Source organism: Geotrypetes seraphini, chromosome 15 (assembly GCF_902459505.1).
Source record: "Geotrypetes seraphini chromosome 15, aGeoSer1.1, whole genome shotgun sequence".
In the NCBI taxonomy this organism is placed as follows: domain Eukaryota; kingdom Metazoa; phylum Chordata; class Amphibia; order Gymnophiona; family Dermophiidae; genus Geotrypetes; species Geotrypetes seraphini.
This window is the reverse complement of record NC_047098.1, coordinates 24329154-24352049: the sequence shown is the minus strand read 5'-3', so window position 1 is coordinate 24352049 and position 22896 is coordinate 24329154. Positions and strand designations below refer to the sequence as shown.

Here is a 22896-nt window from a genome sequence, read left to right as displayed (position 1 = left end):
AGCACATTAATCAGGAGGTTCGTCTTCCTACCTTTTCTCCCTCCAGGTCGATGGAACAGGACTGGTGGTTGCTGGATGTGCGCATGATTTTGTTTCCCTTCTTGGAGGTTACGAATGAGTTTTGGGTCTCTGACCACCTGTTTGTGTTGGTTAGTTCTGCCTGTAAGGGCAGGCCAGCCTCAAAAGCCACTATTTCCAGATGGATTCACATGGCTATTTCATCTGCTTATATCGCGGCCAGAAAGAAGCCCCCTGTTTCTAACAGGGCTCATTCTACTAGAGGTGTTTCCTCTTCCTGGGTTGAGTCATCGGCGATCTCACTGGAAGAGATTTACAGGGCTGCTACCTGGTCATCCTTGATTACCTTTACCAAGTTTTACAGGATTGATGTGGTGGCCGAGCAGGCTGCTTCTTTTGGCTCCTCCATTTTGGCAGCAGGCTCATCAGTCTCACCATGACTCTACAGGTCGGCTTTGTTACGTCCCACTTGTCCAGGAATAGAGCGGCATTGTACAAGGATGAAAGATTAGGTTCTTACCTTTGCTAATCTTCTTTCTTGTAAATCTATTCTCTATTCCTAGATCCCGCCATGGGAGATGCGAATTGTGTGCCTTAACAAGTACTGTTAAGCTGAACTTCTGGTTTCCTGACCAGCCTTTCTAAGAGTACCATCAGACTATGTTTCGCACTTTGCATTGGAAGTACCTAGTTGTAGCACCCCCTTCTGTTAGTGCAGGCTGCATCTCCTTATAGCACGGTTTATTTCAGGTTTATGCTGTTCAATAACCTGTATTTAATTGTTTATGATTGTCATGATATTTCATGTTATGAGCAGATTAAACTGATTTGTCAGGGAGTTTCCCCATACCCCTCCCTTTTGTCTGTATCCCTTACAGGTGACTATCTGCTTTTCTACAAACTAAATCCCTGAGGGTAGTCTTGAGGTAAGAGGATAGGATCTGGAAAAATTATGTAATTGGGCTTCCTACAAGCAGTCTTACGATTGAGGATGCATAACCCAATTGTCCAGGAATAGAGCGTGGATTTACAAGAAATAAGATTAGCAAAGGTAAGAACCTAATCTTTCGTTCTATATCTGCTTTGTTTTGCTGTTTTACTTAGTTATACCTTTAATGTCTACATTTAATAGTCTGGGATCTGATTTACTAAGCTTTATCCCCCACCAACACAGAAAGAAAAACCTTTTAAATCAGAGATATAGTCATACAAGTGATTAACGGAAGCATTGCACATACCATGACAGGAACCTCACTCTCGAACCAGGTGTTCTCTGCTGTGGCTTATTTGCATGTCTCCCTGTTGAGAGGTACTGCTGGTGGAATTCTCCATGTGACCTCTTCTTTTCTTTTGTGTAGGGAGAACTGATCACTTTCTATTACTATTGGAAGAAAACACCAGAGGCAGCAAGTTCCAGGGCTCACCGCAGGCACAGGAGGCAGGCTGTGTTTCGCAGAATTAAAACTCGCACAGCAACAACACCTGTCAACACCCCCTCAAGACCCCCATCCAGCGAGTTCTGTAAGTGTTAGAGCCATGATTTTGCTTTATTGGGATTCTGAATTTTAAATATGGAGAAACATGCCTGGTAGCACAAAACATAAGGGTTTCTGTATATCCCTGTGTTTAAGATATAAGCACACCTATGACAGATTAGATCTTTACATTGTCTGTAGTGTGTTTATGATGAGGCTTGAAATTGCAGTGACTGGTGCAACACAGAGGACTGGTTAAGAACTCATTCTCCGAAGACAAGCAGGCAGTATATTCTCACCTATGTGCAGTGTCTACAGAGCTTGGCATGGACATATACTAAAGTGTACTGTCACTTTTAAAAAAACTTTAGTGCTCCCTAGATCGCATGTGTGCCTTACCACCCAACGTCGGCTCCTTCTGTCTTTGTTTTCTGCAGAGCAAAAAAGTTGTGGTTTTCCAAACACTTCAAAATGCTTTAAATGTTCTCTACTTTTGAGCCTTCCCTTCCCTTTTTTTCTTTCTTTGTTCCCCCCCCCTTTTTTTTTTAAGTTTCCTTTTTCTTGGGCCTTCAGGTGGTTTTCCACCTTCCGGCTCTGCCGAAAATGTTGACTCATTTTCAGTTACAGTTCTACTCAACCTCCCTTACAATTGAGCCCTTTGATTTTGCATTAGCGGTATTTCCATTGATGTCCCCAATACATAGTGGGTTCAAGAAGTATACGTGATGTAATAGGACCATCTTGGATTTGGACCCTCACAACTGGTGTATGCAGTGTCTTGGTCCAGAACATCAGGACATTTCTTGTAATTTCTGTGGTCACGTGAAAAAGAGAGCTCTAAAAGCTTTACAACTTCAATTTGGAAAGTTTTCAGTTCTATGTCTTCAATGCCTAGTGATTCGGTATTGGTAGCTCAGCTGCCTCCAGCATCGACATCGATGCCTGCATCAACTTTGCAAACTCCAGTGCCTTCTTGGGGAGGTTCTTCTTCCTCTGTGCATCGGGCGTTGAAGGATCCCTGGAAAAAGACAGAGGCACAAACACTTCCTAGACGGACTTCCACCTCCTTACCATCTTCCAACACCTCAAAAGCGTCGACAATTGGAGTGCTCTGCAGATGCTCTTTCCATACCAATGCCCTTCTGCACCTAAGTCTCCAACACCTCGACATCAGTCATCAATCGACTGTACCTTTGTCAACATTGGACCGGCATCTTCGCTTCAAGAACAGCTAAAAATGCTGTCACAGCAGGAGTTGGCATCCTTACTGCAATCTCAGATGCTGCCTCCTCTGATGCAGTAGACCTCAGCCCAGTCTGATATAAGGCAATAAGAGTCTGATTTGGATCCTACACTGCCTCGATGTCGACACCTCAGCATCATTCACGACATGCCTCCTTATCCAGGCATACCTCCCAGGCCTCCTCTCACACTCTTCATCTTGCTCAAGGCACTCTTGACACACCATTTCGCCATGTTCTTCACAATGTTCTCCTCAGTGCTCTATATTCTATTCTACCAGAAGACTTCATGTCGAAGACTTTGACTTGTATCTCTCCATCCACTTATCTGAGGTTGACGTTTCTGCTGAGGAGTCATAGAATTCCATCAGATCCTTCACCTCTTCTCCCTAGGAGAAGATCCCCACCAGAAAGTCTCTCATTTATAGCTTTCATCAGACAGATGGACTTAGCTCTTCCAATCCATATGGAAGCTGAGCAGGAGCTTTGAGTGAACTCATGGAGGCTTTAGTTTATGATAAATGGCCCAAGGATTGTGTAAAAAAACTGGGAGACTCCACTCAGTCTCTGTAGCTCCTCACAAATTAGACACACAATAAAGACTCCATTCTACCCCCACCAACTATAACACCAATCCTTAGTAGTGGAAACAGCTCTAAAACTTACTCATAGCTCACATTCCTATCTATGTCAGCACTCTTCCTGGTAGGGAAAGCAGGACTTTGGACAGGTTTGAGAGGCGTGTTTTCCAATCTTCCATGCTTATCAACCGCATACTAAATTACAATTTCTACAAGACATTCTACCTTAAATCTCTAATTCAGCAACTACCAAAATTCCAGTAACACTTTCCTTCAGATCAACAGAAGGCTTTCCAACAACTGACTAAGAACCTTTTTAGAAACAAGGCTATGTATGGTCAAGAATGCCTTCGACGCTTTTGACAAATCTAGAACATCAGCAGTTTCTATTGTTATGCGCAGACAGGCTTGGCTTTGTATCTCTGACCTAGAGTCCATTGTCCAGGACCACCTCTCAAATATTCCTTGTACAATCTTCCCATAAATATACTGCACCTTATAGACAACAGCCCTGTTACACCTCCAGGTGTTGCTACTCTCAATCTTCCTCCTCATCACATCCTTTAAACCAGAGGCGGCGGCGTCAGCAGAGACAACAAAAATCTCAGCTGTCTCACCCTTCAAAGTCTCAACAGTCTTTTTGACTTTCTCCTGAAGAGCATCACCAACCTTCCCCTTTCTCAGAAGGTTGCCCAGTTCCTAACAAATCGAAATCCCTCATCCCTGCACTATCGTCTCAACCACACATCGAGACTTCGGAGTTCTGCCTGTCTCTTCAGTCCTGCATGTGAAACTGGGAGCATTTCTGAAAATACTACCCTGCAGGATCTGGATTTCAGCTTTCTAGCTAAGAGCCTAAGTTTGGCTTCTTCCAGAACCTCCCTCCCACATTTTCCCATGTCATTGGTACCTACATGCACCAAGACGCCCGGCTCCTCCCCAAATTCCTCCAGCCTCACAAGTATTCACTTCAGTCATATGTCAGATTTTTGCATTGTGAGGGACTCCCAAAGTCTTTGCTACCACAAGCTGCCGCTATACTGCTCCAGACTTTTCACTCCCAACCATCTCAGATTAGATGCCTTTCTCCTCAACTGGTGAGATCGCCTCCTCTATGTGTTCCCTCTACTTCCACTAATTAGGAAAACTCCACTCAAACTTCACCAAGAGAACACCTCCATGGTTCTTATTGTGCCATGTTGGCCACTTCATGCCTGGTTTCTTCTCCTCCTGCAACTCACCATGCAGGAACCCATCATTCTTCAATTATTTCCAACTCTACTCAGAATGAATGCTCTCTCCTTCACCTTAATCTACACTCATTAGCACTCTCAGCCTGGTATCTGTCTTCCCAGACATAGATACCTATCCACTTTCATCTCCAGTCTTGGGCATTATTCAAGCATCCCGAAACCCTTCTACTAGATACTGTTATCAGTTTAAATGGACACATTTTACTCTCTGGTATGATTTTCACTTAATGGATTCAAGCACCTGCCCTCTACTATCTGTGCTGTACTATCTCCTTCATCTTTCCAATTCTGGACTTCAAACATTTTCAGAATGTGTACATCTCAGTGCAATCAGTGCTTTTCATGCCAACTTGGATAACAAACCCATATCTGTGCATCCACTAGTCTCCAAATTTAGACCGCTGCTTGTTTGGGATTTGAATGTTGTTCTTTCCATGCTGATAAAGCCTCCCTTTGAACCGCTCTTGTCCGCTTCACTGAAGCATCTCACCTAGAAAGTTATGTTCCTCATTGCATTTACCTTTGTGCATCAAGTCAGTGAATTGCAAGTACTAGTTTCAAATGCACCCTATACCAGATTTTACCTCAATAGGGTTATCCTGCGTACTCACCCGAAGTTTCTGCCAAAGGTAGTCTCTGAATTTCATCTCAACCAGTCCATTGTTTTGCCTTATTTTCTTTCCAAAACCACATGCTCATCCTACAGAGTCAACTCTCCACACCCTAGACTGTAAATGAACTCTTGCCTACTACCAAAATTGCACCAAACCGCATAGGACTACATGACAGCTATTTGTCTCCTTTGACTCTAACAGACTGGGAGTTCGGTTACTAAGCGGACTCTATCATGCTGGTTAGCAGACTGTATATCCTTTGCATATTCTCAGACTGGGCTGATGCTGGATGGCTGTGTCACCATTCTATGGTCAATTCTATTGCCCATTTTTGCTCCACTCCCGTTGAGGATATCGGCAAAGCAGCTACTTGGTTCTCGGTCCACACATTTACTTCTGATTACTCCTTAGATCAGCATTCTATAAGAGACGGTCAGTTTGGTCAGGCAGTTCTCAAAAATTTATTCTCTTTAAAACCCATCTTCCCTCAATCTTCAGGGGTTTCACCAGCCTCATGATGGTTATATTTAATCCTCTTCCTAGAGGCATGAACCTGGCAGTTTGGAAGTCCTATATGTGAGAATAATACTGTCTGTTCTTAGAGAAAGGATAGTTACTCACCTGTAGCAGATATTCTCTGAGGACAGCAGGAAGATATTCTCTCAATCTACCCACCTGCCCTAATTGGTTTCTTGGCTTTTGGACTAAACTGAGGTCCTGCGAGCTGATGGGCAAGAAGACACATGCAGTATGGGCAGTGCTAAAGTACACTTTGGTACATGTCCATGCCAGGCTCCATGGATGATGTCACACTTATGTGAAAATATCTGCCTGCTGTCCTTAGAGAACATCTGCTACAGATGAGTAATTATGCTTTCCCACTGCAAGACCCCCTAGGTCTGGCTCAAGAGGTGTTGGCACCCTGTCAAGTTATGCTTTTGGGCCCCTCACCCTGATCTTGGATCCAGTTTTGCAGTATGAACTGCACCAATAGGGATAGATTTTCATAGTCACTGTCTTATTAAATGCCAGCACTGTTTTGTCCTGCAATTGCAAAAGGAAGCGAGCGCTTCATAAAAATAGACACTTGTTTCCTTTTGCCATTGCAGGGCAATGATCAGCTTAATTCATGTATTTAACATCACTATCCAGATAGGTAGCAGCATTTCATATATGGACAATGCATTGAGCACTCTGTTTAGTTTAGGCCTCCTGTTTGATAGGCCTAAACTAGATAGATATGTAACTTAACTAGAATCTCTGAATATCACCACTGATTTTCTTGTCTGTCCTTGCTTCTCTAACATGGCCCACAAATATATGGATATCTGTGCATTTACCAATTTAAATAGCCTGATATATGTATATCTTTTTGAAAATACACATCTAGGCAAATTATACATTTACCGGGGAACTGCTCCTCTTTCATATACTATTACTACTACTACTAATCATTTCTATAGCGCTACAAGATATACATAACATTTATGCACACAAGAGCGAGTCCCTGCTTAACAGAGCTTATAATCTATTCAAAACAGACAAGATTGGATAGTGCATTTATTTTGGGAATGATTAAAACAACAGGGTATTGAGTCTTCAGGGGCTTCTCTGCCCAGGAAGGAAAGGTTAGGACAGCTGTTGTAGTTGGTGTTTCAATAATTAGGTTGATAGCTTGGTGGCTAGTAGGCATGAAGTTCACCTAATCACTTGCCTGCCTGGTACAAAGGTAGCAGACCTCACGCATCACCTAGATAGGGTTTTAGATAGTGCTGTGGAGGGGCTAGCTATCTTGGTACATGTAGGTACCATTGACATAGGAAAATGTGGGAGGGAGGTTCTAGAAGCCAAATTTAGGCTTTTAAGTAAAAAACTGAAATCCAGATCCTTCAGGATAGCATTTTCAGAAATGCTCCTCTTTCCACATGCAGGATCCAAGAGAGATAGGCAGAGTTATGAAGTCTCAATCAGGGATGAAGGATTTAGATTTGTTAGAAACTGGGCAATGTCCTGAGAAAGGTGGAGCCTATTCTAAAGGATGAACTCCGCCTTAACCAGGATGGAGCCAGGCTGCTGGCGCTGACATTTAAAGAGAAGATAGAATAGATTTTAAACTAAGATTAGGGGGAGGGGAAGAAGCCGACAGTTGTCTTAGAGTGGATGATTCGGTGTGGAGTATCCTTAAAGGATACTATTGAAGCAGGGTATATAGGGAAACCCAATAGATAGGTTTAAATAATCGTAAAGGAAAGCCAGGAATTTTTGAGAGGAAAGCAGAGTAAAGGATACAAATTATCTGTCAACTTCTGAGCAGCCTCTAGATGTAAGGAAAAAACACAATCTGAAGTGTCTGTATACAAATGTTAGAAGCCTAAAAAAATAAGTCTGAAATTTGGCAGCTAAGATTTAATGCTAAGAAATGCAAGGTCATGCATTTGGGCTGCAAAAACCCAAGGGAATGATAGTTTAGGAGGTGAAGGACTTATGTGTATGACAGGAGAGCGGGACTTGGGTGTGATTGTATGTGATGATCTTAAGGTGACCAAAGAGGTTGAAAAGGTAACGGCGAAAGCTAGAAGGGTGCTAGGGTGCATAGGGAGAGGTATGGCCAGTAGAAAAAAGGAGGTGTTGATGTCCCTGTATAAGACTCTGATGAGCCCTCATTTAGAATATAAAAAGGATGGAATCGGTCCAGAGGAAAGCTACTAAAATGGTGTGTGGTCTTCATCATAAGGTGTGTATGGGGACAGACTTAAAGATCTCAATATGTATACTTTGGAGGAAAAGTGGGAAAGGGAAGATATGATGATAATAATAATTTATTTTTGTATACCACTACTCCAAAAAGATTCGAAGCAGTTCACAACAGAGAAAAATACATACAGTCAGTGTAGATATAATACATATTAAAACAATCCATTAAAATTGGAGTACATTAGTTGAAAAGCAAGGATGAGTTAAACAGTAACACAACTAAGATCCAAGTTTCCAAGTTGATTAAGTATTTGATTAATCGCTTATTCCAAATTCTAAGCGATGTACAAAATATTAAATTACAGTAATCGAAGGGAAACAAACATGAGTTTTTCATTTGAAAGGAAGCTTAGGATTGAGGACAAAGAATGAAGTTAAGAGATGATAGGCTCAGGAATAATCTAAGACAATACTCTTACAGAAAGAGTGGTAGATGTGTGGAATAGTATCCCGGAAGAGGTGGTGGAGACAGACTGTGTCTGAATTCAAGAAAGCATGGGATAGGCACGTAGGATCTCTTAGAGAGAGGAAGAGAGAATGATTACTGCGAATGCGTAGACTGGATGGGGCATTTGGCCTTTATTTGTCATTATGTTTCTATAACATGAGATGGCGGTGTCTAGCGGGAACAGAGCAGATAGCAGGGCATAACATAGACCTTTCCATGGACAGGGTGTGCTTATCTTTATATATAAGCAAATATGACTAAAAACTGAAAGGATAATTAACAAAAGACCAGGAAATTATAGAGAGAGGTGAGAAAATTCTCTCCACAAGAAACCATTTAGTTTCTGGAAGAGAAGCCCCTCTCACACACAGACTAATCATGGGGTTATGGTTTATGGAAATGCATGTAATGCATATAATTAATTGGCATTTTAATTCTAATTTTAACCTTAAGTTTAATTTGATAAGAATTGAATGAATAATATTTTTATGATAATACCTATTTCTATGTGTGTTATTGGCATAAGGTACTTTATATGTTGGGATGCAATGCAAGAAGCGCGCTCAAACATCAAATTTGAGCTGATATCTGGAGTGATGTCACTAAAGAAATCTGCTATAGCAGCATTTAATTTTCGAAAGGATAACTATGACAAAATAAGGAAAACGGTTAAAATGAAGCTAAAATCGGGCATGGATGTTATTTAAAACTACCATCCTGGAAACCCAGACCAGATGCATTCCACATACAGGTACAAGATCCTTTATCTGAAATCCTTGGGACCAGGCATATTTCAGTTTTTGGAATTTTACATTTTTCAGAATGGTATTGTAAAGTCAGAAAATGACAGACTATAAGGCCGTAAAATTGCCACCATACCTATGGGTACAAATGGATTGATTTTTCAATCCGTCAAAAATTACAAAGACTAGGGGACACTCGATGAAGTTACAGGGAAATACTTTTAAAACCAATAGGAGGAAATTTTTTCCACTCGGAGAATAGTTAAGCTCTGGAACGTGTTGCCAGAGGATGTGGTAAGAGCGGATAATGTAGCTGGTTTTAAGAAAGGTTTGGACAAGTTCCTGGAGGAAAAGTCCATAGTCTGTTATTGAGAAAGACATGGGGGAAGCCACTGCTTGCCCTATATCGGTAGCATGGAATATTGCTACTCCTTGGGTTTTGGCCAGGTACTAGTGACCTGGATTGGCCATCGTGGGAACGGGCTACTGGGCTTGATGAACCATTGGTCTGTCCCAGTAAGGCTATTCTTATGTTCCTATGTTTTTATTTCAAAATAAGGCAAACATTAAACAATTCAAGCACTTCAAACACAAAGTTGTTCACCAAGGAGCCTGCACTAACTAACATGTCTCTGTCTCAAATTTTTATGTAGGACAGATGTAAAATACAGGAGTGCACATCCCATAATTTTCCAGCACTGACATCAGCTGATGAACGAGCACCATATTGTTTATGGAAAGAGTGTGCACTATTCACAGAGGGCCCCTTTTACAAAGAGGCCAAAAGAGTGTGCATTATTGGTTAAAGAGTTGCAAACATTAAAACACTCCAAAACTTCTAACACAAACTTGTTCCAAACATAGTCTTTAGTCACTTATAGTCTTTTCTTAGCCAAAAAGTCGTATTCGGCTATCTGATGATGGTGCAAGAACAGAGGCCGTCTTTTTAAAGACTTCTTCCAGTGTCATCTGTCTAATTAACAAATGTTTCTGTTTCAGTAGTCTCTCTTTGATCGAGTAAACTGCCATAATCTCTTGCTCACTGATAAATGCAAGTTGTTCCATGCCAGCAAATAACTGCTACCCAAAGCAAACAACTGGGTGAATAATAAACAGGGAATTGTTCCAAGACTTGATAACCACAAAAAACAATAAAGGAACAAACCTGAAGAAATTTTTAATACCTTTTTAAACCCTGATGGCGCTCAGAATCCACAGATGGAATGGAAAAAGCTCAGCGTGGGGAACAAACCCCTAAAGAGTTTTTCACAGAATCTATCATTGCACCAACTATTGTGGTAGAAAGGTGATTAAAAATGCTTCTTAAAAAACAGTATAATATTTTACATGTCCATGAAGTGAATAAATGTCCAACACTTTGAAACTTCAAAAATAGTGAAAACAACCAAACTTAACTTAAATGTCCATACAGCGATGGTCCGGCAAGGTTCTGATGCGTTTCGCCGAATTGGCTTCTTCAGAGAACCCGCTGCGCTGTGTGCAACTCAATTTTAAATCCTTCCTAAACAAAAAGAAGGTGAAACTTTATAAAATTCAAAAGGAAAAAAGTGTATAAAACTCTCGACACAGTCGGCAGGATACCTGGTTCAAAGGAAAAAGTCTCTCATTTCCTGTGATGTCAGTGCTCAGCTGAGCACCCTGTATTTATGATATACCAAACTGTCCATCATTGGTGAAGAAACGCCCACCATTCGACTTCTCGATTCAGTCCAGTAGGAGTCACTGTCTTCCAATGATATATCCATCTCTGCTCTTGTTTCCACAACCAAGCTTGAACATTACCTCTTCTCGTTAAATGGGCCACTTCCAAAACTATAAACTGGAGATCATTTAGCTGATGTAAAGCCGAGTGCCAATGCTGCACTAAGGGGGCTCCCATATCGCCCCTCCTGATTTTGCTCAAATGCTCAGTAATGCGTACCTTAATACTACGGGTGGTATGTCCAATGTATAACAACTTGCACGGACATATAATCATGTATACAACCCCCTGAGTATCACAATCCGTATGATGTTGGATAATGTGAAATTTGGGTAAGTTAGGATGATTGATGCGAGTTGTTTTAAGAGCATATAGTGCAGTTTCCACATTTGAAATGACCCTTAAGATGTTCAGGAATATGAGTATGTTCACTAACAAACTGAGAGGTGGTAATGTGATCTCATAAATTTCTGCATCGGGAGAACGCAAACAAAGGGGGTTGAGAGAGCCCTGGGTGTACCTGTAAGATGTGCCAGTGAGATTTAATAATCTTTTTGATGCCAAAGGCTTTATATGAATAAGGAAGTGTACACACCATTCGGGCTTCTGCAGCAGCGGGAGAGTGCTGTAACAGATAAGTGCGGTGAGCATATAAGGCCCTTTTATAGGCCTTTTTTATAATGCCACTCGGATACCCTCTATCAATAAACCGTTGCCACATGTCCACGGAGCGTGTTTTGTACTCTTCTCTGTCACTGCATAAGCGTCTAAGCCTTAAAAATTGGCCCATGGGCAAGTTATCCCTCAAATGACGTGGATGATAACTGTCATAATGCAGCAGATTATTTCTATTGGTCTGTTTGCAGTATATCATGGTTTCAAAATGGCCCTGACACAACACAATCTGAATGTCAAGAAAGGCAATCTGGGTGTGAGAGATTGAGGAAGTGAATTGTAAATGTGGATTGCAAGTGTTTAACCACTGCAAAAATTGATGAAAGGCCTCTAAAGTATTAGTCCACACCAAAAAAATGTCATCTATGTAGCGTTTCCAAACATAGATGTCTGAATAATAAGTAGAAGTGTAAATGTGTGTCTCTTCAAAGTCAGTTACATACAGGCATGCCAAAGTTGGGGCCATAGTGGCCCCCATAGCAGTACCCTGAATCTGCAAAAAATACTCAGTATCAAACATGAAATAATTTTTTTGCAAAGCTATGCTGGCAATGACTACCAAAAAATCCACTCTCGCTGCTGGCAAATTTAGGGTGCCTAGATGTCTACGTACAACCTCAATTGCACTGGTCTGGGGGATATTAGTATATAAGACTGTGATGTCTAAAGTGACTAGAAGAGCCCCCTGGGGAACAGAATGGGACTCTTGAAGCCAGATGAGCATAGAAGTGGTATCTTTTATGTAAGACTTGGCAAAAGTAACCTGTTTGAGATGAAAATCCACAAAATCTGACAGAGGCTCCAACAAAGAACCTATCCCCGAAACAATGGGACGCCCTGGGGGGAGAGTGAGGCTTTTGTGGATTTTGGGGACAAAATATATGACTGGAATAACTGGATGATTTTGATGCAAAAAACGATACTCCCTGTCAGTGATGGTCCTGTTTTCCAAAGCCTGCAAGAGGACATGCTGGATAAGGTCAGCGATCTCTACCATGGGATCTGTGGGCAAAGCTTCATAATATTGAGTGTCACTGAGTTATCTGCGAGCTTCACTAACATAAGTTGTAGTATCTCGTAACACTATGCCTCCACCTTTAGTGGCAGGGCGTATGACAATGCTGGTGTCTTGAGATAGTACTTGTATGGATTGCATCATCTCTCTAGAAACATTACGCCGAATATGAGATTGCTGACCTTCCAAACTAGCTATGTCCCTTTCCACTAGATTGTGAAAAACTTGTAAATGGGGGTCCAAATTGCCCGGGGGGTTCCAAGTGGAGGGTCTATAAAGCCCTGTCGGGCCTTGATCAGCTGTCTTATCTTGGAAGAAAAGGGTAAGATTGCATTTCCTAATGAGTTTGTATATACTAATTCTAGTGTCTAGAGGATTGTAATTAGTGAAAGGAACAAATGATAACCCCTTTGTAAGGACGGTCAATTCATTGAATTTTATCAAATGTTTAGATCAATAGAATTTTTATAAAATATATTTGATTATATATATTATAGTATGGGTGGGAGGGAAGGGATAAAATTTTATATTTTAATGTTGAATATGATAGAAATTCAAGTGATGTATTCAGTTTCAATGTTGATTATTGTTACACTTGATGTAAGATGTCAAAATGAATAAAGATTTTTTTTTTTTTAAAAGAATTTTTAAACTTCACAGTTCTCTTCCAGTCCAGTTTCCCTACAGTCCAGTTTCTTTGTTCTGGCACAAAGTGGTTATGGAACCAATTACTAAATGTTTCTCTGGTTGCCTATGCTTTCTTGTTAGCATGATAGTCCACAGGTAGATGATGTACACCCTTGAAACATCGTGGATATTGGTGTTTTCCAATCACTGCCAACTTTAATTTGTGTCCACAGCATTGGTACATGCAAAAACAATTACCATGTCCTTTGTGTCCTTAAAACCATGTGGTGCTCATTCATCAGCTGTTAGTGTTTTTATAAGAACATTGCACCAGTAGACTGTTTCATCAGCATTGTAAATTTGTTCAAGACCTTGGTTTCCTTCAGATATCCTCTTAGCAAATTCATCAATGTAACTTTCAGCTGCTTTGTAATCTTCAGAAGCTTTTTCACCAAAGATTTAGAGAGATTTAACACCATGGCTTTTAAATTTCTGCAGCCAATCCTCTGAATATTCACACTCACCATTGGTGTTCAGTTCTTGATGGTATTATTTGGCTTGCTTCATTACCATCAAACCAGTCAATGGCATGCATTTATACCTTCTTTGCCGAACCCACTTGGTCAGCACTCGATCTAAATGTTAATTTTTTGCCATATAATATTTTCTGATTTTCATTCATTTTTGGTCATCTCATTGTAAAATTTCAACAACTTATCTTTGAGTGGAATCTGTATCTCTTTGTGCCATTTTCCAGCCTTCCGACCTTTTCTTCTCACTGCCACCCTGAGTGGAATCTGCCTCTGCCATTTTCCAGCTCTCTGACCTGACTTGTGCAGAAAACAGGATAAACACACTCAGCTACATTGGTTTCATCATTTGCCATGTTGGAGCAATTGATTCATTCCAGTTCGCGTCAAATTTCAGTTTTTGGTACTTTTCAGTTTTGGGAATTTCAGATAAAGGATCTTATACCTGTATTACCAAAAGTGGAAAGAAGAGAAAACAAGAGCCAGTATGGTTAAAAGGTGATGTGAAAGAGGCTGTTAGAGCCAAAAGAACATCCTTTAAAGATTGGAAAAAGGGTCCAAATGAAAAAAAAAGTAAGAAACATAAGAGCTGGCAAGTTAGATGCAAAGCAGCTGCTGGACGGATTTTAATCAGGTCTGTGCCTCTATTATGCCATCTTCCATGTCAGAAATGTGGAACTTAGTCTCCACTACTTGTTAGTCTTATCAAATTTTACTGTCTAGCTCCTGTACCAGACTCAATAAGTTGAGCTATTTTAACTATCAGTGAGCACAGACAAATCATTCAAAGGTTCCACCATTTTGTACTTCTGCTTACCATCTTCCTTATCTTTTTTGCAGTTTGGAAGTTATTTTAGGCTGCTGCTACTTCAGTAAAAAAAATTTTCCATGCAAAACAAGCCTACTTGGAGGGGATGGGGGTCAGATTACATTAGTGGCTTGCAAGACATCAGATGCAGTGCAGCTTCCTGTGCATAGCATATCACATGACCACCTGTGTTCTTTTTTAATAGAAGCTGTTTATGGTATTTTTGTAAACCGTTTTGAGCATTTTTTACAGAAAGGTGAAATAAAAAGTGAATAAATGAATGTAATGAGAGAATTTCTTCTAATAGTGGTATAGCTAAAATATTCAAACTAATGTTGATTCCACCCCCATGTTGAATCATCTAGTGGACTTGAGCTCAGCCAGTGAAGATGATTTCGATAGCGAGGACAGCGAGCAAGAGTTGAAGGGCTATGCATGCCGTCATTGCTTCTCAACCAGTAAGTATGGCAGTGTTCGCTTGGGGAGGGATTTAGCTCACAACTTTGTTGCAGCTCATGGACAGTTAAATTATGTTATAGTATTTTCCTGTTCCCCAGAAGACTTACAATCTAAGTTTGTACCTGAGAAAGTGGAGAGTTAAGTTACTTGCCCAAGATAACAGAGAACTGCAGTGGTTCTCAGCCTGCTGCTCTGACCAATTAGGCTATTCTTCCGAAGCACAACTCAGCAGCAGCTCTGCCAGCAGGTACTTGACTCACATATTTTCCTGTTTGAACGTTTGCCAGTATAAAAGTCCTTCTCCTCGAAACCTTACCCCCAACTATTGCTATGGGGTCAAATGAGCACATGGAATGGTACAGTCCATAATTAACACAAAATTTCTGTATCATACAGTCCTTACAAATGGGTTGTACCCCCTGCCAATAGATGAAGATAGAGAAATAATGGTCAGAGCAGGTTTTGCTCCCCTTATAGGAGAGACAGATGATACTTTCAGCTCCTTAGTATTTCTCTGAGTGTCCTGCTGTATTCAGAGACAACCTGCTTGTAGGTATGTAGCTTTGTTTTCATTAGAGAGTTTCCGGTGTATTATTTCAGGCAGGATTTTGATGATTTCCTTTTTTTTTTTAATGTGATATACAAAATGGAAGAAATTGAATGAAAACGAAATAGTTATTTAATGAAGAGAGATTAAGAGGATGAACTTCTGGCCAGCCAAGGAGCTTCATAGCCCATGCCTCTGACATAAAGGCTATCTGTTTGCCCCACCCCACCCCAATTCTTTACATTGAATCTACTGTTTGTTTGCCTTTTCTCTTCTCTTCCTACAAGCCTCCAAAGACTGGCACCACGGGGGTCGGGAAAACATCCTGTTGTGCAGTGACTGCCGCATTCACTTCAAAAAGTATGGAGAGCTGCCCCCCATTGAGAAGCCACTTGACCCACCACCCTTTATGTTTAAACCCGTCAAAGAGGAAGAAGATGGGTTGAGCGGGAAGCATAGCATGAGGACCAGGCGTAATCGAGGCTCGGTAGGCATGCATACTCAGAAAGCTTTGAGCAGCAAAATCTAATCCAAGAGTCTTCACTTTATTCTTATGAGAGATTTAGATGAGGATAATGAAATATGGGTGATAAAGCTTTAAGTAATTTTAAAAAAATTTCTACCTATTGTAGTTTATATGCCTTGTTTTGTTTCGTTATTTTTTTTTTCTTTAAACAGATGTCTACATTGCGAAGTGGTAGAAAGAAACAGACAGCAAGCCCCGATGGACGCACCTCTCCTATAAACGAGGATATTCGCTCCAGTGGCCGAAATTCCCCTAGTGCTGCCAGCACTTCCAGCAATGATAGTAAAGCAGATTCCAGTAAGAAATCCACCAAGGTAAGCCTGCTGTATTGAGTTGTTCCAGAAACTAATCTGAATATCAAACAGCCAATTTAATAGTTTTTATTGCTCTTATGGTTTTTGTCTAGTTCCCTCATTCCTCTAGATAACTTAAAAAGTATCCCATAATCTGTCTGTTTTTTTGTTGTTCTGCCTCTTTTATACTCAACTGCATCAAACTATACATACAGCCTGTTTTGGTTTGGATTTCTTTAAGATTTTTATTGGATTACTGTAATAAAATAACTCTCAAAAAGCTAAACACGTACATAGTACAGTATTCAAAAGCGCAGGATGATACCCTTAAGCACCGTTATCCACTCCTTCAAAAAGAGGTCTGGCAGTGTTTTTTGGAACTAAAGAATCTAATCTAATATATGATTTCTAGTACGACAGACATTCTATTCCTGAACCTGTGGGTAGTCAACCTCTTCTCCTGAGCACCCCCCCCCTACTATGGGAGGGGCCTTAGGCGCCTGAGCCAGTCAGGCCTCTCCCTCCCAGTGCCAGGATGCATTGGGAAGGGGCCTAAAGCCCTGAATGGCCCAGGCACCTAAGGCCCTTCCTGCCAGTTTTCTAAAAAAAAGATGAGGGGGTAATGGCCCACTAGACCACCAGGCTTGGGGGGGAAGGAAGCTTGCTGTCAGTGTCCCCCGAAACCTGTGGCAAAAAAGTACCCTGATGTCGAGGGGGGGAGGCGGGACTTTTAGCATCAGGGGAGCTTTTTTTTTTTTTTTAAAGCACAGCTCTTGTATGTATATTGTGCACACACAACAGCTGCGTCCATTACAAAAAAAGCAGCCCCTGCTCTCCCTGCTTGCTAGTGATTTTTCTTCTGAGCACAGTTCCTCTCCCTCTTTACCGGCGATTTTTCCCCACATATTGCATGCTATTGTGCTAAGAATCGCCAGTAAAACAAAAATCACTCCCGCCATGGTATTTTTTTTACTGTGATATTGGAGCTTAGAGAATCTGGCCCAGAGTGCTTAAATAGACATCACTCTAAAAAGATATAAAGCTCATTTCAAAGACTGTACCCTATCAGAAATTGCATTGTAGGTCACACATGCTTACACTGAAATTCCCACCCAGTACACTTGTCTAAATTTCTGTGTTACCCTAGATTTTCTTGCTCTCACCCCCCTCAAACTCTGAGGTAAGACATTCAACCTTTTTCCTTTTTTCTCTAGAAAGTAGATGAAGCATCATCTCCCTTGAAGTGCACCAAGCGACAGCGAGAAAAGGCCTCATCTGATACTGAAGATCTCAGTAGGACGTGTGGGAAAAAATCCAAAATACAAGTAAGTAGTGTCTATGTGAAGGTTCTCCTCCAGCACTTTAGGTTCCTCATAGGCAGTAATGAAATACAAAGGAAAGAGGTATTTGCCATGTTTAGGCCAAACAATCTGGATGATTTAATGATACTTTCTTTGTTAGACTATAGGAAAAATAATAAAACCACATAAAATATATGGTACGATACTGTTCTGTTTGTTATGTCTATGAGGAAAGTCAAATATCAGGTTTTAATGATAATGACGGGGGGTCGCTATTCAGCATATTACTAATAATTGGAAAAATTATACTAATCTTAATTATACATTTTGGTGGAATTCCTTATGTCATATTTATAAGATGGAAAGAGTAATTGCTTTACAGAAAGGTAGTTATAATAATTTTATAAAGATCTGGGGGCCATTGGTTAAATATTGTAATGAATAGGCATTGTTTTCCTCTGATGGTATTTCTTTCATATGGGGGGAGGGGGGAGGATGGGTAAAAATTTGATTTAATAATGAGTTTATAACAAATATATGGAATGTTTAATGGTAACAAAATGGTGGATAGGGGGAGGGAAATTAATTTATTTATATATTTATGATATTATTGAAAGAATTTCAAGTGTTGTATGAATATCTTTCATGTTGTTCTTTTGTACACTTGTAAGTTTTAAAATGAATAAAGAATATTTTTTTAAAAACCACATAAAATGGTGCAACTTTATCTTTTCTATGATATGGATGGGCCAAATGGTCTTTTATTTGCTGACATTTTCTCCATTTTTATGATGTCAAGATGGCTATGTAAATATTCATGTTTTTGTGCAGAAGATTTCGGTCATGCAATAATGTTACTTGTCCTGGATAGTAGATTTTTTTTCTCAATTAACAAGTAGGGGAAATGCAGGCACGCTTGCTGGTGACATCCTCTGGACAGCTCCACACTTTTTGTCTTCTCTAGCTAATCTCTGATCTGAAGAAGAATTACCTTCCAAAACTAATCTAACCATTCTATGGTTAGTCCAATAAAAGAGGTATCACTTGGAATTTTTGTTTTGTCTTATTTTTATTTCTACATATTATCTCTAGCTAAACGAAACCTTTTTGTTTACAGTGTTCTGAGCATACACAAGGCTTCCTGCCTTATTCATAGTCCCTCCACCCTCCTCATTTTGTCTTTTCTGTTGGTCAATGCAAACACTTATTCTAATCTAATCTAATCTTCCATTTGTGAGTCACACATACCTATACATACTTATTCTCTCTCCCCATCCTGTCAAGAACAGGGAATTTAAAACATATTTTTCCCATGTTGGCTCTGAGTTCAAGTTCCTAGACCAGACCATCTTATGCAGCTGGGGGTCAGGCGATTCCTTCTTTGGTGAGTCATTTTCTTCCTTGAGGCAGGACAAAATTCCTTTGGAAGGAACACTATTTAAAAAGCAGAAATTGCCATTCTGTTGACTGAAAGGCAGAAGTAGTTCACAGATTGTCAGAGATCACTCCTCTAATCCAGCTCTTCCAAGGTGCACAGGCCTTTTCACAGAGAGCATAACAGGTAAAAAGCATTGTGAAAAAGCTTTTACTGTCGTGCTGAAAATTCAACCAACATCACAGTTGACATGGCCCCCAGCTTTTCCAAAGCCCACCAGAAAGACTGTTCAGTCATCTGCAAAATGACAAGATTCGGTCTTCAAGACAGTGAGTAAGAGGCATTTTTCCTAGCATGCAGACTCCACCATCTAAGGAACTCTTGTTTGCACAGATATGCCTTAATTATAAGAACATAAGAATTGCCGCTGCTGGGTCAGACCAATCGGCTCCCGTGGCAGCCCCCAGGTCAAAGACCAGTGCTCTTAATGAGTCCAGCCTCATCTGCGTACGTTCCAGTTTAGCAGGAACTTGTCCAGCTTTGTCTTGAATCCCTGGAGGGTGTTTTCCCCTATAACATACTCTGAAAGAGCGTTCCAGTTTTCTACCACTCTCTGGGTGAAGAAGAACTTCCTTACGTTTGTGTGGAATCTATCCCCTTTCAACTTTAGAGAGTGCCTTCTCATTCTCCCTACCTTGGAGAGGGTGAACAATCTGTCTTTATCTGCTGTCTATTCCCTTCAGTATTTTGAATGTTTCGATCATGTCCCCTCTCAGTCTTCTCTTTCCAAGGGAGAAGAGGCCCAGTTTCTCCAATCTCTCACTGTACAGCAACTCCTCCAGCCCCTTAACCATTTTAGTCGCTCTTCTCTGGACCCTTTTGAGTAGTATTGTGTCCTTCATGTATGGCAACCAGTGCTGGATGCAGTACTCCAGGTGAGGGCGCACCGTGGCCTGGTACAGCGGCATGATAATCTTCTCCAATCTGTTCGTGATCCCCTTTTTTATCATTCCTAGCATTCTGTTCACCCTTTTCGCCTCTGCCGCACATTGTGCGGACGGCTTCATCGACTTGTCGATCAGAACTCCCAAGTCTCTTTCCTGGGAATTCTCTCCAAGTACCACCCCGGACATCCTGTATTCGTGCTTGAGATTTTTGTTACCGACAAGCATCACTTTACACTTATCCATGTTGAACCTCTTTTGCCATGTCGTTTCTCAAGCTTAATTATGTCACGTTGCAGATCTTTGCAATCCCCCTGTGTCTTCACTACTCTGAATCACTTCGTATCGTCTGCAGATTTAATTGCCTCACTCATCGTACCAATGTCCAGATCGTTTATAAAGATGTTGAAGAGCAAGGGTCCAAGCACCGAGCCTTGCGGCACCCCACTATCTGCACCACCACCACAAAATGTGGAAAACCAAAATACAGCTACAGTATTCTTCTTTTGCTACAGTAGTTAATTTTTAAAAGCTCCACTTTCGTTATGTTTTTGAGACTTCATAGTACCTTTCTTTCACATAGACCTGTCTTTACTATGCTCACTTTCATCAGGATGTGTCCTCTACCTTCCTCAGAGAACAATACCTCCCCCCATCACCACCACCAGATTTAGTGACTGTGGTTAGAGACCTGGATGACAGGGACTCGAGATAATCATTGTACTTGTCAATTCATGCCTTGTCCTCATGAGCACCAAGAAGCATCTCAGCCACCATCTCTTGATCTGTCTTCACAGGGAGGGCAGCGGGAGGATACTGCATTTCCTAAATTTTTATCTAAAATGATTAAAGGTTTCTCTCTGTTCTGAGGATACTCAGAATTCTAGTGATTTTCATTCTATTTTAAAATCTTTTTTTTTTTTTTGTTTCAATACATTTTATTACAGTTCAAAAGTACATTGCAAAATGCAAGAGAAGTACAAACTAAATTAATGACGTATACAAAATCAGGTACTCAAACATAAATTAAATATTAAGTTTCAAGTTTATTTTTATTTGATATCCCACAAATTAAATGATATCTAAGCGACTTACAATGCACTATAAACAGTAAATCCCTATACATCTCGACTGCATATCTCTGTTTCAAAATTTTCACCTATCTTCTTTACATTTCCTTGTTATCCCTTTCCCCCAGCACTTAAAGAAATACAGGTGAAGTGCTTTATTGGTTCTTCAGGGCCCTCTACCAATATAATCTAGCTTCTTCATTCTCCTCTCCTCTAAACCCTACTCTGTATTAGTTAAAGTGTTTGCCAGTCCTGTTGATGTTTCTCAAAATGCCCTTTCTCTTATCCATAAGACATTTCATCTGAACCAGCATTGAAGTCGTATTCTCCATGCGCTTTCCACGGGTGATAGAGCCGTCTTCCAATTCAATGCAATGAGACATTTGTCAGCAGCCAGCACTGCCATTTAAAGCATCTTTCATTAAATAATCCCAGTAGGCAACTCTGGGATGCAGCAACAACTGTGTCCCCCCATCATTTTCATTAATTGTGATGTAACTGCCCTCCAAAATGGTTGAAGTACAGCACAATCCCACCAAATGTGTATAAAGGTGCCCACCTGAACTTGGTTTTGCAACATCTATCTGACACATTCAGGTACATAATATTCAGTCTGGCAGGAGTAAGATACCATTTGGTAAGCACCTTATAAGCTTTTCCTCTTCACATATTGTTCTCCACTCCTTCTCTTCAAATGTAAATCCCAAATCATCCTCTCACTTTTTCATATAGGAACATTTCAGCAACTCTTTTTTTTTCTCTCAAGTATTTATATAGAACAGAAAGAGGTCTAGGCACCCTCCCCAAAATTAACCACAGATTTTCCAAATGTTCCCCCCCAAGCTGGGGGATCTCCTGTCCATTCCTGTAAAACAATAAAATGCCTCAGTTGCATATGAGCCAGGAAATCCTGTAATGGTAAATTTATATGTATCTTGTGATACTGAAAATGGGATTATATCAGCACCCTGCATAACATCCTGGAATGTGATCATTCCCCTCTTTCCTTTCCCAGTTCAAAATTGGGCTCCCATCTAATTGAGGCCAAATTTGAAACCACATTCATTTTATAATCTATGAGAACACCTAGAGAATCTCATGCCCTCCTAGTGCATAAGGTCCTACAAGAATTACTGAGGATATTTGGAAAATGCTTCTATCCATACAGGCAGTTTCTAATAGGTTAAGATTTAAAGTATAAATAGGTCCAGCTCCAAGACATGATATAAATTTAATAGAGCCACTTAACCATTGGACTAAGTGAGGCACTGGCTCAGTGAGCTAGGTGAGAAAGGGTGAGAAAATCCCCAGTCTCTGACATCACCACCAATGCCTCAGCTGCAGGCTGATTCTCAACTCCCACAGTAAAGCTAAAAGCGCAGATCCTATACCACCGAAACAGCACAGAAAAATAGCTCTCCAATGCTCAATGGTAATGATGATCAAATTATATGCAAGCTGTAAAAGTGAAAGCAAGAGGGAGGAACATGTTTGCGCAGAAGAGTTTCACAGTAAGCACAATTCTTGTGCACATGCGCCAGGCAAACCCAATCATGAAACCCACTCATATAAGCTTTTCAGTTTTTGGTTTTGTTTTTTTTTATACTTGGAAGGCTTAATATTTAAGCACAGAAAACAGTTGCCAATATGTATTTTTGCTTTGGGGTTTGCTCAGACTCGCACACATTTGTTTCTCAGCACCAGTACTTACAGGTTTGCACAGGCTTTCTTCTGCTTCCAAAATAAATCAAAACTGGCAGATTTTAAACTGAAAAATCAAAACAAATCCTCTCTTCCACCAGCAGTAAGAGCATAGTTTTTGTGCTGTTCTCTGGGCATTGGAAAAGTATAGCAAATAACAGCATTAACATGCATT

At 40.6% G+C, this 22896-nt stretch overlaps 1 protein-coding gene across 9 annotated transcripts in view; it reads left to right on the top strand.

Moving 5' to 3' along the window:
* RERE (arginine-glutamic acid dipeptide repeats) overlaps window positions 1–22896 on the top strand; it is a 468133-nt gene that overhangs the window by 408409 nt on the left and 36828 nt on the right. For all 9 annotated transcript variants that reach the window (XM_033922383.1, XM_033922386.1, XM_033922385.1 and 6 more), the window contains 5 exons: window positions 1377–1539; window positions 14871–14963; window positions 15799–15998; window positions 16190–16351; window positions 17545–17655. In XM_033922383.1, coding sequence (XP_033778274.1) covers window positions 1377–1539; window positions 14871–14963; window positions 15799–15998; window positions 16190–16351; window positions 17545–17655 — 729 coding nt within the window. The remainder of the gene's footprint in view (window positions 1–1376; window positions 1540–14870; window positions 14964–15798; window positions 15999–16189; window positions 16352–17544; window positions 17656–22896) is intronic.